Consider the following 14,697-nt stretch of genomic DNA (forward strand, 5'->3'; position numbering starts at 1 on the left):
AGGTGGGGCCAGAGGAGGGTGGGGTTTGGGGAGGGGAGGGGCCTCGGCATGGTACAAGGCCATAGAGTCCACCCCCGAAAGCAGCCATTTTCTCCAGGGGAGCTGATCTGTTGCCTGAAGATTGTTTGTAATAGCAGGAGACAGACAACTAGGACCCCTTGATCACATCTATTCTATCTTGATAAGTAGAAAGGAGAATTTTACCAAACGGAGTTGTTGAGAATACCTTGTAAATACTCTGAACAGCTTAGGAAAAGGACGTAGTGCTAGCGTTCCTACCAACTGACACAGCCAATTAATCTATCAGCTAAATTTCAGGTAAGTATGAGATAGAGGTGGATGGATGGATGGATGGATGGATAGATGATAGACAGACAGACATAAATATCAATGACACACTATTCTTAACACATCCCAGTTCAGCAGCAAGGAAGTACTCTTTTTGCTGTCTACAGATCTTGAGGTTTTCTTCCTTTTTACAGTTCCTGTATAAAGATATAGCCACAATAAGGGCTAAACTAGATTTTGCTTAGATATTTAAACCCCCTTTCCTCCCCAGTGGAGATCCAACACATCTTACAAAACGGTCGGGTTAGAACGGATAAAAGGAAGTACTTCTTCACCCAAAGAGTGATTAACACATGTGTAATGATTTCATGTTTAACTGTGTGTGTGTGGCTTTAAAAGTTTGGTTTGCATGACTGTGATGATAATCTAGAGTGCTGGAATCAGGCAAGTGATATGATTGGTGAGTGACAGAGAGGGGGAGGGGTTTTGGAATGGATGCTGTGTGGAGGATTTGAATGTCTATCAAGAGGGTCAGTTAGAGATGACAGTTGATGAAGTCAGTGGAAGTTCAGTTAAGCTATGTATGAGAGAGAAGGAGAAGCTTCCCTGTGTGGGTTGTTAAAGTCTATGTCTTAGAGTTGAATAAGACAGTTGATAAGTTAACTTTATTCTGAAGTCTGAAGGAGAGACAATCTTGTGTGTTATGAAAAGTTGAAGTATAAAGAAACAGTAACCGTATATGGCCTGAAGGGAAAAGGGTTACAAAGTGACATGCCCAGATCCCTGTCAGTAAGAGAGAAAAGTGTGTGATACACAAAGCATTTGTTCAGTATTTAAGCCTTCCTGGTTACAATGAGTTAATCTTTTATTTGTGAATTACTTCAATAAATCCTCTTTTATTTAAATATACTCACTCTGAAAGAAATACTTCCCAGGACCACGTAGTACCTCGAATGCCTTAAACCCTCGACATACCTACCCAGAAATAGAAAAAGCATAAAGGTTTGGAAATCCTTTTAAAATTTCCTGGTGGCAGCCAGAATACCCAGTAGAATAAAATATAAAGAACACTTTTAAAGTAAAACCAGACCTCCCCAGTTAAGGGGTCGTCACAAGATGGAATTAACTGCCACAGGAAGTGGTGGCGGCTAAAGCATTGAGGCTTCAAAAGGGAATTAGATAAGCATATGGAGCAGAGGTCCATCAGTGGCTATTAGCCACAAGGTATAGATAGGGGCTCTGGGGCAAGTGATGCTCTGTCTTCTTGGTGCTTGGGGGGGCAACAGTGGGAGGGCTTCTAATGTCCTGGCCCCACTGGTGGACCTCCTGATGGCACCTGGTATTTTGGGCCACTGTGTGACACAGAGTGTTGGACCGGATGGGCCTTTGGCCTGATCCAACATTGGCGTCTCTTATGTTCTTATGTAATTCTCCTCGCCAGTTTGGTGTAGTGGTTAGGAGCATGGACTCTGATCTGGGAGAACCAGGTTTGATTCCCCACTCCTCCACATGCAGCCAGCTGAGTGACCTTGGGTAAGTCACAAGTTCTCTCAGAGCTGTTCTCTCAAGAGCAGTGCTCTCAGAGCTCTCTCAGCCCCACCTGCCTCATGTGGTGTCTGTTGTGAGGAGGGGAAGGGAAAGGAGATTGTAAGCCACTCTGAGACTCCTTTGGGTAGTGAAGGGCAGGGTATAAATCCAATCTCCTCCTCCTCCTCCTCCTTCATCCTCACAGCCACTGCTTGAGATAGATGAGGCTGACTGGCCCAAGGCTCAACAATGCTCAGAGGCTCACCGTTTGAGAAAATTATATGGAGGGCCAGGTGACAGGAACAGGAACTCAGAAACGTTTGGTGGGAGGCGACCAAGTTAAGACAGCTGCTGCAAACAAAGCAGAGAACAAAACAAGTCCGGATCTCCCCCAAAGCAGCCGCTGCAACATCTACGTGACCACCTTAGCCTCACGCTGGAGCAAAAGTTCATTTCAAGCTCCCTCAAGCAGATGGCTTTGGAGTGCCCTGTTCTGCAGGAAGCGAAAGAACAGCATCGTTTCCTAGGCGAAGGCACGGGCAGGCCTGAAGCATTTGGCCCGGACGCGGCGTTTTTCCCAGGGCGAGCCTGCCCTGCGGTAACAAAATGATCCACTCGCACTCCTTCTGAGCATATTCAGCTCAACCCTTTCCCAGCACGTTCGCAACACCCCCCCCCAAAAAAACCCATCTGCAATACTCTCAAGGGAAGATAAGCGCCCTGCTCTTGTTTCCTTAAATCTGGTTTAATATTACTTTAGGCAAGTACAGAAGACAGAACAAAGACATCGCGTAACTCCAAAAACAAAAGACAAATTGGCTGATTGAGAGCCCTCTGGCCTGTTTGAGGCAACCGTTATCTTCATCGCTTGCATTCAAGCTAGTGGCCAGGGATCTTTCCATTCCAATCCGGGGCTCTGTGTGCATGAGCGGAGGGGAGGGGCTGTGGCTCAGCGGCAGGGCATTTGCCTGGCACGTTAAAGGTCCCAGGTTCAATTCCCGGCCTCTCCAGTTAAAAGGATCAGGGAGCAGGTGTCGTGAAAGACCTCTGCCCGAAACCCTGGAAAACCGCTGACAGTCCGAGTAGACAAGGCCGAACCTAGGTGGACCACCGATGGCAGGGCTATTTTTGGGCAGGAACGCACAGGAACAGAGTTCCGGCTGGCTCCCGAGTTGGCCACGCCCAGCAGGAACTCATTAGCATAATAGGCCACACCCAACAGCAGGAACTCATTAGGATTGGCTACGTTAGGGGTGTGTGGCCTAACACGCAAAGAAGTCCCTGCTCCAAAAAAAGGCCCTGGGTTTTGACAACGAACAAGGTAAACAGAATAAGCAGCAAAAGGTGGGTGTGGCTGGATGACCACACTTCTGGTAACACGGGGGTGTGGCCTAATATGCTAATGAGCTGTGCTGTTGGGTATGGCCTATTATGCTAACGCGTTCCTGCTGGGCTTTTTCTACAAAAAGAGCCCTGACCGATGGCATGAATCAGTAGGAGGCCGCTTTGCGGGATCTTGTGTGTGAGCTACGGAAGGCCCTTGGTCATATCCTGACTCACTCCATCCCACAGCAGTGGCGTTGAAGGACTCACATATTAGAGGGCTGTCGTTGCCACTTGGCTATGGTTCGAACCGACGATGCTCCACTCGCAATCATCATACGAGCCAACTGGGTGAAGTGGGAAGGTGCCTCGTCAACACCACACTCTTAACCGCAACTTCAGAGGCATGACAGCCACGCTGGAGCAGTCAGTCCCGCATGCAGTAGCAGGCATGAGATCGGCGCAGAGGTGCGTTATGTTTCTAAAGCAACGCGCCACCTGGTAGAGAGGGTGCTGGCACATAAAGGCCGGCACAAAAAGCCCCACCTCCGCGCAACAGGCAATCAGCCGGAACAACCATGCATTCAAAGTGCTTTCCCCATGTGGCCGTGTCACGTTTAAGTGGGTTTCGGGTACGCTCAGCGGACTGCAAATCGCACAGCTGCAGACGGGACAATCTGTACACCACGGACGCTAGGATGCGCATGGCACAACGGGGAACCTGAGAGGGAAAACAACGTTGTGCCACTTTGAAGGCAGGTTTCCATGGCAACCTTTGGTGCAGGACAATGTGTCCCTACATCTGCATTAGACAGCCTTATATTTAAAAAAAATAATAATAACATTTCAGCCCGGCTAACCATTAACTTTGGCGGGTACACGGCGTGCATAGGCTTGGCAGTATGCAATGCTGTTTTCAAGTCTTGGCAAAGGAAGACGTCCCTGTTCTCCGGTGCCCTGCCCTGAACGTTGGCCGCACCGTACCCTGCAGCTAAGCCTCAGAACGGCTTGTGGATCAGAATCCACTAAGCAAAGAGCGTTCAGTTTTCACAACACAAAAGGGTTCCCTTGCTAATTACACTGGAGCCTCCAAAAAGATGACCTTAACGGAGGCGTTTCAGTACCACTTGCAAGAAGATCTGCAGAATGTTTTAGGAGGCGAGATCTGGTATAGCTATATCCAAGTATTGACTTAGGATTCTCTGCACACAGGGCCGGCCCGAGGTTTTTTTGCACCCTAGGCGGGGCTACATTCTGGCGCCCCCTGCGCACCCAATTATGAGGTTGCCAACCTCAAGGCGGAGCCTGGAGAGAAGGAAATCCTACTTATCTCCCCCTTTAGGCGAGCGAGGAGGTGGCGAGGTTTCCGGGCACCTAAACCAAAACACCCCACATTTGGATTTACAAAAGCCGAACCCGGGCGGAGGGGGAAGGCAAGGCAGCCTTGCACTCCCCTTTCGCGTGCCCCATGCCACGTGGCTGGGAGCAGCAATAGCACATGGGCTTTTGGCAGGGGGGAGACAAAGTTCGGCACCCCATCCAGGGCCCGGCGCTCTAGGCGAATGCCTAGTTCGCCTAGTGGGTGAGCCAGCCCTGTCTGCACAAACTAAACAGGGAGATCCTTGTGAGCAGACAGGGAGGGGCTGTGGCTCAGCGGAAGAGCCTCCCGTTTGCCTGCAGAAGGTCCTGGGTTCAATCCCTGGCAACTCCAGTTAGAAGAACCAGGCGACAGGTCATGTGAAAGACCTCAGTCTGAGAGCCCGGAGAGCCGCTGCCAACCCGAGTAGACAATACTGCCCTTGATGGACCCAACCATCTGACTCAGTATAAGGGAACTTCACGTGTGCACTCTGTTGCAGGAAGGCGGAAAGAATACCCCAGAAAATCTCCAAGAGAAGCTTCGGACCCCCTTCCCCGGCCCTTTCTCAAATTTCAGAAGCAATATTCTATGTGGGTCTGGGAAGCGGCTGCAAGGGACAGATATTTTAATCCCTTTCTTTTTAAACAGACGTCTACAGGCATGTGTATTTACGGGTCTGATGCTGTCGCCCTGACCTGGATAGCCCGGGCTAGCCTCATCTCGTCACATCTGGTCACCACACCTTCAAAAGGATATTATAGCTTTGGAAAAAGTGCAGAAAAGGGCAGCTCGAATGATAAAAGGGTTGGAACACTTTCCCTATGAGGAAAGGTTAAGGCGCTTGGGGCTCTTTAGCTTGGAGAAACGACGACTGAGGGGTGACATGATTGAGGTCTATAAGATTATGCATGGGAAAGAGCACACCCAAAGAGTGATTAACACTTGGAATTCACTGCCACAGGAGGTGGTGGCGGCTACAAGCATGGACGGCTTCAAAAGGGAATTAGATAAGCATATGGAGCAGAGGTCCATCAGTGGCTGTTAGCCACAAGGTATAGATAGGGGCTCTGGGGCAAGTGATGCTCTGTCTTCTTGGTGCCTGGGGGGGGGGGTCAACAGTGGGAGGGCTTCTAATGTCCTGGCCCCACTGGTGGACCTCCTGATGGCACCTGGTATTTCTGGCCACTGTGTGACACAGAGTGTTGGACTGGATGGGCCTTTGGCCTGATCCAACATTGGCATCTCTTATGTTCTTATGTTCTTATCTCAGAAGCGAAGCAGTTTTGGCCCTGGCTAGTCTTTGGATGGGAGACCTCCGAGGAATACCAGGATTGTGACGCAGAAGCAGGCCATGGCAAACCACCTCTGAACACCTCTCGCCTTGAAAGCCCTACGGGGTTGCCTTAAGTCATCTGTGAGTTGACGGCCCCTTTCACCAGCGCGGGATGCTGAAGCAAGCACAGGGCTTCTCACACACAAAACGGACCATAAAGTGGAAGGAGGGGGGAGAGGAAGAGGATCGATTACGTAGACTGCTCTATATTTAGATGTGCTTTCAAGATCCACCACCACCACCACGCCGCCCCCAATACCCAAAAGCAGTTCAGCACTGGCCAGGAAATGGAGAACACATTAATCATTGCAAGACAGATGGCCTAAATATCTGGAGTCCGGTGGCACCTTTAGGACCAACAAAGGTCTGTTCAAGATGCGAGCTTTTGTGGGCATGCACACTTTTTCAAAGACATTGGAATGGAAGGTAGAGTTCGAACTTACAGACGGGGGCTGAGCAGCTAAGTAACGTGCTAGCAATGCAATGTTTTAAGATATGCACGGCAGTGTGGACTGCTTCTGCCCAGTAAGACACTGAAAGTCCAGATTGCATTAGCATAGAACGCGCCATTTCTTGAATGGTTCTGTTTAAGCGTTCTGCAGTTCCATTTTGTTGAGGAGAATAAGGAATTGTAGTCTTATGTTCAATTCCTTCTTGTTCCATGAATCTGTGGAACTCACTGCTGCAGTACTCTGTGCCATTATCTGTGAACAGCACGTCTGGCGCTGAGGACAAAACTAAATAATAAGCTAAGGTCATAAGGTCAACAGCTGTTTTGATTTAATTAAGGGGGGGAAGCAGTAAAGCAATAAATGGTGCCTTCCCACCCTTTCTATCAAGACAACTGTTGACCTTATAACTTTTGCTTGTTATTTAGTGTTGTCTTCCCATATCTTAAAACATCATCATGTTAACACGTTAATTAGCTGTTCAGCCGTGTCTATACGTTTGGGCTCTTACCTTCCATTCCAGTGTATTTGAAAAAGTGTGCATGCAGACGAAAGCTCATCCCTTGGATAAACCTTTGTTGGTCTTAAAGGTGCCACCGGACTCTAAATTTGTTGTGGATTACGTAGAACTATCTAGAGTCCCGTTCATACTTTACAGCAACCAAGTCCCTTTCCGTTAAGAGTGGACACGTTCTTCATGTTGCACTTCAAGTTACATGTGATGCATGCAACACACGACGACATGCACTTCACCCTTGCAGTTTTTAATGTTGTGCGCTAGCATTCACAAATCGATTGTCTTGACCGCCCGGGAAAATTCAATTGCCGACAACTGCCGTTATCTCAAAGATAAACGCAATATCCAACTCTGTGTGGGTGAATCATGGCAGGTATGTTTCTTCCCTTTATGGAGGGGGGAAGAAGAGAACCACATGAGCCACTGTGCCCAGAATGGCACACACAAAACCCTTGCATGGCACACTACGGGGCACACATGCACATTCTCACCACCGTGGGAAAGAACAACAGAGTCTGGTAAACGCTTTTGCCAGGCTTAAGATTCCAGTTCACTCCAGATTCAATGCTCTTTCAAAGCAGTTAGCCTCATTAGTACCAACAATTTATTACAGTGTTGGCTCCCTGATAGTTTGCTATTTTTCATGGTGCTGTTGCCTTTTCCTGATCCAGTATTAACCATTCTTGAAGGCTGACTTGGGGTTCTTGCTGGTATGTATTCCCTGGGGCACATCCCTAGCATCATGAGAGCTCCGTGGTCTGCTAACTCCATGTGGAACCAGGATGCCTTGGTCTTCGATTGCGGTGTCTGTGTAGGCACCGGTCCCATTACCTACCCTTCCTGCCTTCTTAAACCCCACCCCTACGTGAAACTCATGACCACCATCCATGATGCCTACACTGTGTTCAGTCTCGTCAAGCTCTATTTTCCCCTCTCAGAAATTGTGAGGATATTTTTGGAGCCTATTGTGGTGCTTTTGCACAGAACTGGGATATATTTAGAGGGCCCTTTCCTGTCTCTGTGGTCACTCCCATTCTGTGCTTGATCTTCGTATGGAATTGTATTTACATTGCAATTAATATATTAAAAAGTTGGGTCATATGAAACATACACCCATATATATGCATATGTGTGTGTGTGTGTGTGTGTGTATACACACACACACACACACATAAAAAGGTAAAGGTTCCTTTGCTCAAAAGCCAGTTGCCTATATTTTATATAAAAAGTTGAGACATAGAAATAGTTTTTAAAAAAATTATTGTATATACAGCATTTAACTTGGCTATATTTATTGCATTCATAGGCTGTTTTCCTTGTTCATTGCTCTCTGTTCAGAAGCCTTCAGCTCCAGCCAGCGATGGATGAAGTTTCTACAGGATGGTAGGCCAGGCAAGAAAATCCAAGATCAGTCTCAGCTCTACGCCCCCCCCAAAAAACTTTTTTCTGTGGTTACCCCCTTTCCTGTTTCTGTGGTCATTTCCATTCTGTGATTGGTTTTCGTATGCAATTGTATTTACATTGCAATTAATATATTAAAAAGTTGGGTCATACATATATAATAAGATGCATATTTTATATATATTTTTGTCTCAGCTCAGGGAGGATGGCTCCAGAGCAAGCTAATTGATGCAGCAGCCAAAACGCTCACTCACAGCTTTAATGCCAGTAGCCCACAAAGTAGGATTTTTGCTCACAGGACTCTGCTGCTTACATGGAGCATTGGTTGAGACACAGAAATCATTTTTGAAAAACTATTGAAAAATTATTGTTTATTGCTCTCTGTTCAGAAGCCTTCAACTCCAGCCAGGGATGGATGAAGTTTCTACAGGTCAAGCGAGAGAATCAGTCCCGGCTCCATGCCCCCACACCAGTGTTCCCTCTAAGCTGAGTTAGTGTGAGCTAGCTCACAGTTTTTTTTAGCCTCCGGCTCACATTTTTTGTCTTAGCTCAGGGAGGATGGCTCCAGAGCAAACTACTTTATGCAGTAGCCAAATCACCTACACACAACTTTAATGCTGGCAGTTCACAAAGTAGAATTTTTGCTCACAAGACTCCATAGCTGAGAGAGAGAGAGAGAGAGAGAGAAGAAAAAAGAAGAGATTGGATTTATACCCCGCGCTTCACTACCCAAAGGTGTCTCAGAGCAGCTTAGAAATGCCTTTCCCTTCCCCTCCCCACGACAGACACCCTGTGAGGGAGGTGGGGCTGAGAGAGCTCTTGACAGAAACTGCTCTTTTTCAAGAACAGCTCTTATCAGAACTACGGCTTGCCCAAGGTCATCCAGCCAGGTGCAAATGGAGGAGTGGGGAATCAAACCCGGTTCTCACAGATTAAGAGTCCACGCACTTAACCACTACACTACACTAGAGGGAGCATCACGGGCCCACACCCCTGTCTGTCCTTCAGCATCCACCCACCGCCACCTCCTGGAGTCAAACAACTTCAGAACGGGGCACTTCACTGAACTGACTCCACACCCCCCCCCACCTCCTATGTCAGAATTCAGAATAGCCGAGCGAGTGATGGAGGTCAACACAGAAGCCTTGTCCAGTAGCAAACACCTAGTCTTTTATTAATAAATTAGTACACCAGAAGGCAAGTTTTCTTTTCCAAAGTCATTCTCTCTTCCACTCCCCCCCCCCAAAAAAAAGACAAGGTAGCACACATCACCCTCTGACGACATTCTCTCCAAGACGAGCCGTTACCGTAGACTGGTTGGTTGGTTGGTCGGGGGGAGCACAGTAGTCGCAAATATAACGGACGCGGGTGTCTTACATTGCAGCATTTTAATTAAAAGTGTGAATTGGAGGAGAAGGCGAGGGGGGAAAGAGAGTGTCAAGACCAAGGGGGAGCCCCTGAAACTGTAACGATTGGCCACATCTGCATATAAAAAAAGAGAACCCCACGAAAAAGAGAGACACCATTTTTTTTTGAAGCACAAATCAGTAAAATTGTACAGAATGGAAAAAAAAAAACGCGGCACCTCCAGGGTTCGTTTGTCCGTTCGGGGTTTTCTTTCTGGAGTCCAGCTCCAGGCACAGCTTCAAAGTGATCGAGCCCGTGGTGGTCGGAAAACGGCAAGGCAAAAAAATACTCCGCCCCCTAGGTGAAGTGTACAGGATTACATTCAGATGCAGGCCGGGGGAAAACCCCCCCCCCCAATGTCTTTATTGTCTTGAAGGCTGAAGAAGTTAAAGAAGAAGTAAAAATGCTTCCACTTTATAGCTTTAGAGGAGCCCAGGTGACCAAGCATTTTAAATGCTCTGTCCAGGTGCAAAAAAACAACCACCACCAATAAATAACTGTGCTAGTATGTCAACGAAAGAATGAGTTGTCGTTTTGCTTTTCATTCTGTAAAGAGTCATCTTTCGGGTGGGAAAATGGTTTGACTGAAAGCTGTCCGTCACATATGCCTCCGTTCATGAGCAGGGCATGAAAGAAAGATGAGAAATGCCTGATTGGGGAGGGGGGGGGGGAAATATTCCCAAATTGGAGTCGCCGTTTTATTTTTAAAAAAACAACCACCCCCAAAATTGATCTGATGGCGTTTAAAAGGAGTAGAAATGCAAACCGGGAAGGTTTGAACAGACGATCTGTGGTCTACAATTTTATTTGTTTTTTTTTAAAGTGCTTAAAATGACTCACTGGAATGAGAACGGAGAAAATTCCGGAAGGAGGAAGAGGGGGGAAAACAAGACCGTTTTGATTGAGATGATAAACGTGGAAGGGCGCAAAGGACAGCAAATCGTCCCTCTCCCCCTGGCAATGAGAGAAAAGAAGAAAAACCCTTGAGGAAAATACTGGCCACGAATTCTACAAAACCTCCTGCCTGCCTGCCTGCCTGCCTGCGGTCAATTGTCCTTCGCAGGTGCCAAAGCGATCACAAACAGCAGCCAGCGTGAGTGAGCGCAGCGTGCATTTGGTGGCGGCCGAGGCCTAGAGCAGATCGGGCAGGTGGCTATAGACTGAATCCAGCAGAGTCTGGCTCGCTTCCTGACTCTTGACGCCGGCGATCTCAAACAATCGGTCCAGCTTATCTTCTGCCTGGGGAATCTCGTCGATGGTGTGCAGCTCCTCTGGGTTCAGGATGTGAAGCATGTCGTCAAAGATGGGCTGCAGGTCACAGGGGTCCAGGCGCACCTGGCGCAGCACCGTGTCTTTCTTTTCTGCGGGGAGACAGGGGGAAAGGACACATTCGGTGATACAGGACAGGCCCGTAGCTATGAGGGGGCTTCGGGGGGTTCCGCCGCCTTTCGTAAAGGCACAGCCCCACAAGAATTCCTCCTGTAAATGCTTTTTTCCAATCATTTAAAAACATTTTTTTTTAAGCCGTGCATGCCTTTAAGCAGAGTGGGGTGCTGTAGTTGATTAATTCTGGCACTGAGCAAGGGGGTTGGAATAGGTGACCTCTAGGGTCCCTTCTAACTCTGTGTCAAGAAACTGGTCTCCTTTAAGAGAGCTTTTCTGCCTAAGTGTTAGCTTTCTTGAAATCATCACCCCCACCTGCCTGTTTGCCCCACAAGCCACAAAATCCTGGTTACAGGTCTGGTACAGGAAGGCCTGAAGTATTTTTAAAGGGAAGCCCAACTCAAAGTTAGTGTAGATCAGGAGTATCCATCCTTTCTGAACCTGCGAAACCAATAAACAAACTGAGATCATGACCAATAACAACATAACTGCAAATGGATCTGCCGAGGATGGGCGAATGTGGCAAATGGAGCTCAATGTGACCAAGTGCAAAGTGATGCACATTGGTGCCAAATACACGTTGATGGGGTCCGAACTGGCAGAGACTGACCAAGAGAGAGAACTTGGGAGTCATAGTAGATAACTCACTGAAAATGTCGAGACAGTGTGCGACTGCAATAAAAAGGCCAATGCTATGCTGGGGATCATTAGGAAGGGAACTGAAAACAAACCGGCCAATTTCATAATGCCCCTGTATAAATCGATGGTGCGACCTCATTTGGAATACTGTGTACAGTTCTGGTCACCACACCTCAAAAAGGATATTATAGTATTGGGGAAAAGTGCAGAAAAGGGCAACTAGAATGCTAAAATTGAATGCCCCTATGAAGAGAGGCTAAAGTGCTTGGGGCTCCTTAGCTTGGAAAAACAACAACTGAGGGGTGACATGATTGAGGTTTATAAGATTATGCATGGGATAGAGCAGGTTGAAAAAGAAGTCCTTTTCTCCCTTTCTCACAATACACGAACTCATGGGTACTCAATGAAATTGCTGAGCAGTCGGGTTAGAATGGACAAAATTCATCCAAAGAGTGATTAACACATGGAATTCACGGCCACAGGAGGTGGCGGCGGCTACAAGCATGGACGGCTTCAAGAGGGAAATAGATAAGCATATGGAGCAGAGGTCCATCAGTGGCTATTAGCCACAAAGTATAGATAGGGACTGTATAGAAAAATTGCTTTCTGCTTTCTATATCCACATGCCTTCTCCTGTGATGTCTTTTGATACCATGCTGTCTCTGTTTCCTGTTGCAGGACAAATGGTCCAGGGCAAACCAAATGGCCTGCACTACCTCAATAGCCATGCCATATAACTCTAGGTCTGGGGCAAGGGATGCTCTGTATTCTTGGTGCTTTGGGGGGGGGCAACAGTGTGAGGGCTCCTAGTGTCCTGGCCCCACTGGTGGACCTCCTGATGGCACCTGGTATTTTTGGCCACTGTGTGACACAGTGTTGGAGTGGATGGGCCATTGGTCTGATCTGACATTGGCTTCTCTTATGTTCTCTTATGATAGAACACTACCCAGCTTGAAACACTCTAATGAGACATTGTGAATTAGGAGGTAAATGTGTCCCGTCACAAAGAGGTGACTCGAAATGGATTGTGACAACTAAGGCCTGAACTAGGACACAAGAAGAGCTCTGCTGGATGTGTCCAGTTGTCCATCTAGTCCAGCATCCTGTCTCACCTTCTATACTGGAAAACAATGGATAAAACATAGAAAGATTTCAGACTGGATAAAACTATCCCTTAAGATAAAGATATCCCTACCTTTGGTAATGAAGGAGCCCGTTCGGCTCAGGGCGGAGGAACCGCTGGAGGTTGAGTCACAGCGCAGAAGAGGTTCCGACTCATCCACAAAGAAGCACTTGTTCTTCTCCAAGGGAGACGGCTCCACGGGGATAATCGTCGCGTCCGGCTTTGGAGTCGGGGAGGGCGTGAGGCTGAGCGGGCCGGGACTGACCGGGAGGGTCAGCTTGTCCGCTTCCAGCTGGAAGACAAGGAGAGACAAAGATACGTTTGGCACGGTCAGTCGGTGGGGTAACCTCATGAGGGCACCATCGATAAAGACATTTAGTCCATCAGCTTTTAGTGGGACGTACGACAACCTGATTTACTCCTTGTCAGGGCTTTTTCTGTAGAAAAAGCCCAGCAGGAACTCATTAGCATAATAGGCCATACCCAACAGCAGGAACTCATTAGCATATTCGGCCACACCCATGACCGCACATCTCATTAACATATTAGGCCACACCCCCGTGTTACCAGAAGTGTGGTCATCCAGCCACACCCACCTTTTGCTTCTTATTCTGTTTACCTTGTTTGTTGTCCAGGGCTCTTTTTGGAGCAGGAACTCCTTTGCATGATAGGCCACACACCCCTAATGTAGCCAATCCTAATGAGTTTCTGGCGTTGGGTGTGGCCGATTATGCTAATGAGTTCCTGCTGGGCATGGCCAACTTGGGAGCCAGCCGGAACTCCGTTCCTGTGCGTTCCTGCCCAAAAATAGCCCTGCAGTCCTTGTCGCTCTCTGTGTTAAGAAGAGGTGAGCGCGAGGAACCCAGCCAAGGAAACCTGCTGCCAGGGCAAGGAAGGACCCAAGGAAATCCGCAATCGGAGCTAGGAGGGAGACGCAGCCAATGTTTCCCGCAACACTTGTTTACATGGCCAGGGGGCAAAAGTGCAGAAATAATTATTTGTGCTCATGATAAAATCATTTACAGGAACAAGGCATGTGTGTGGGTGTGTGTGGGGGGGAGCGTAGACACCTGGGGATCTCCATTGCTTATCACTCGCTTTTAAACCTGAAGAAGCAAAAGAAAGGGCCGATAAATGCTGGTTTAGGATTTCTTTTTGTCCCGGGTCCCGAGATTTACAAAACGCCACGTGCTCCGTTTCAAAGCCATTAACAAACCAGGCACGACTCGGAATCTGCCAATCTAAAGGCAAGGAGGAGACTCAGCGTCCTGGCTGGCACAGCCAATGAGCAACTGGCAGGCCACAAGCTGGGGCCTTTGTAACCCAGGAATCACCACGTTGCCAGCCTTTTTGTGAGTGGAGAGGGGCTGTGGCTCAGTAGCTGGAGCATCTGCTTGGCACGCAGAAGGTCCCAGGTTCAATCCCCGGCATCTCCAATTCACATTGCTCAGGTGTTGTGAAAGACCTGCCCCTGGGACCTTGCAGAGCTGCTACCGGTCTGAGTAGATAACAATTCCGACCTTGATGGGAGAACAGTCTGATTCAGTCGGATTCCCTTCCCCTCCCCACAACAGACACCCTGTGAGGTAGGCGGGGCGCCGAGGGAGCTCTGACAGAAAACTGCTCTTTCAAGGATAGCTCTGACAGAACTATGGCTTACCCACTTGCAGCTGCTGGATGACCTCAGGCAAGGCATAGTTCTTTCAGAGCTGGTCTCTCACAAGTAGTCCTCGAAAGAGCTCTCTCAGCCCCACCTACCTCATAGGGTGTCTGTTGTGGGGAGGGGAAGGGAAAGAAGTTTGTAAGCCGCTCTGAGAGTCCGAGTGAAGGGCAGGGTATAAATCCAATCTCCTCCTCCTCTTCCTCCTCTTCCTTCTCTTCTTCTTCTTCTTCTTCTTCTTCTTCTTCTTCTTCTTCTTCTTCTTCTTCTTCTTCTTCAGTATAAGG

General features: G+C 48.2%; 1 protein-coding gene across 1 annotated transcript; it reads right to left on the minus strand.

Moving 5' to 3' along the window:
• Positions 1-9,421: 9,421 nt before the first annotated feature.
• On the minus strand, positions 9,422-13,042 carry TNFRSF21 (tumor necrosis factor receptor superfamily member 21; the record flags this gene model as incomplete). Its single annotated transcript, XM_015415582.1, has 2 exons — positions 9,422-10,966; positions 12,823-13,042. Coding segments are annotated over 2 exons (450 nt in total), but the record flags the coding sequence as incomplete, so codon positions are not given.
• Positions 13,043-14,697: the final 1,655 nt, after the last annotated feature.

Source organism: Gekko japonicus, unplaced genomic scaffold (genome assembly GCF_001447785.1).
Source record: "Gekko japonicus isolate JY-2015 unplaced genomic scaffold, Gekko_japonicus_V1.1 scaffold2177, whole genome shotgun sequence".
Classification (NCBI taxonomy): Eukaryota; Metazoa; Chordata; class Lepidosauria; order Squamata; family Gekkonidae; genus Gekko; species Gekko japonicus.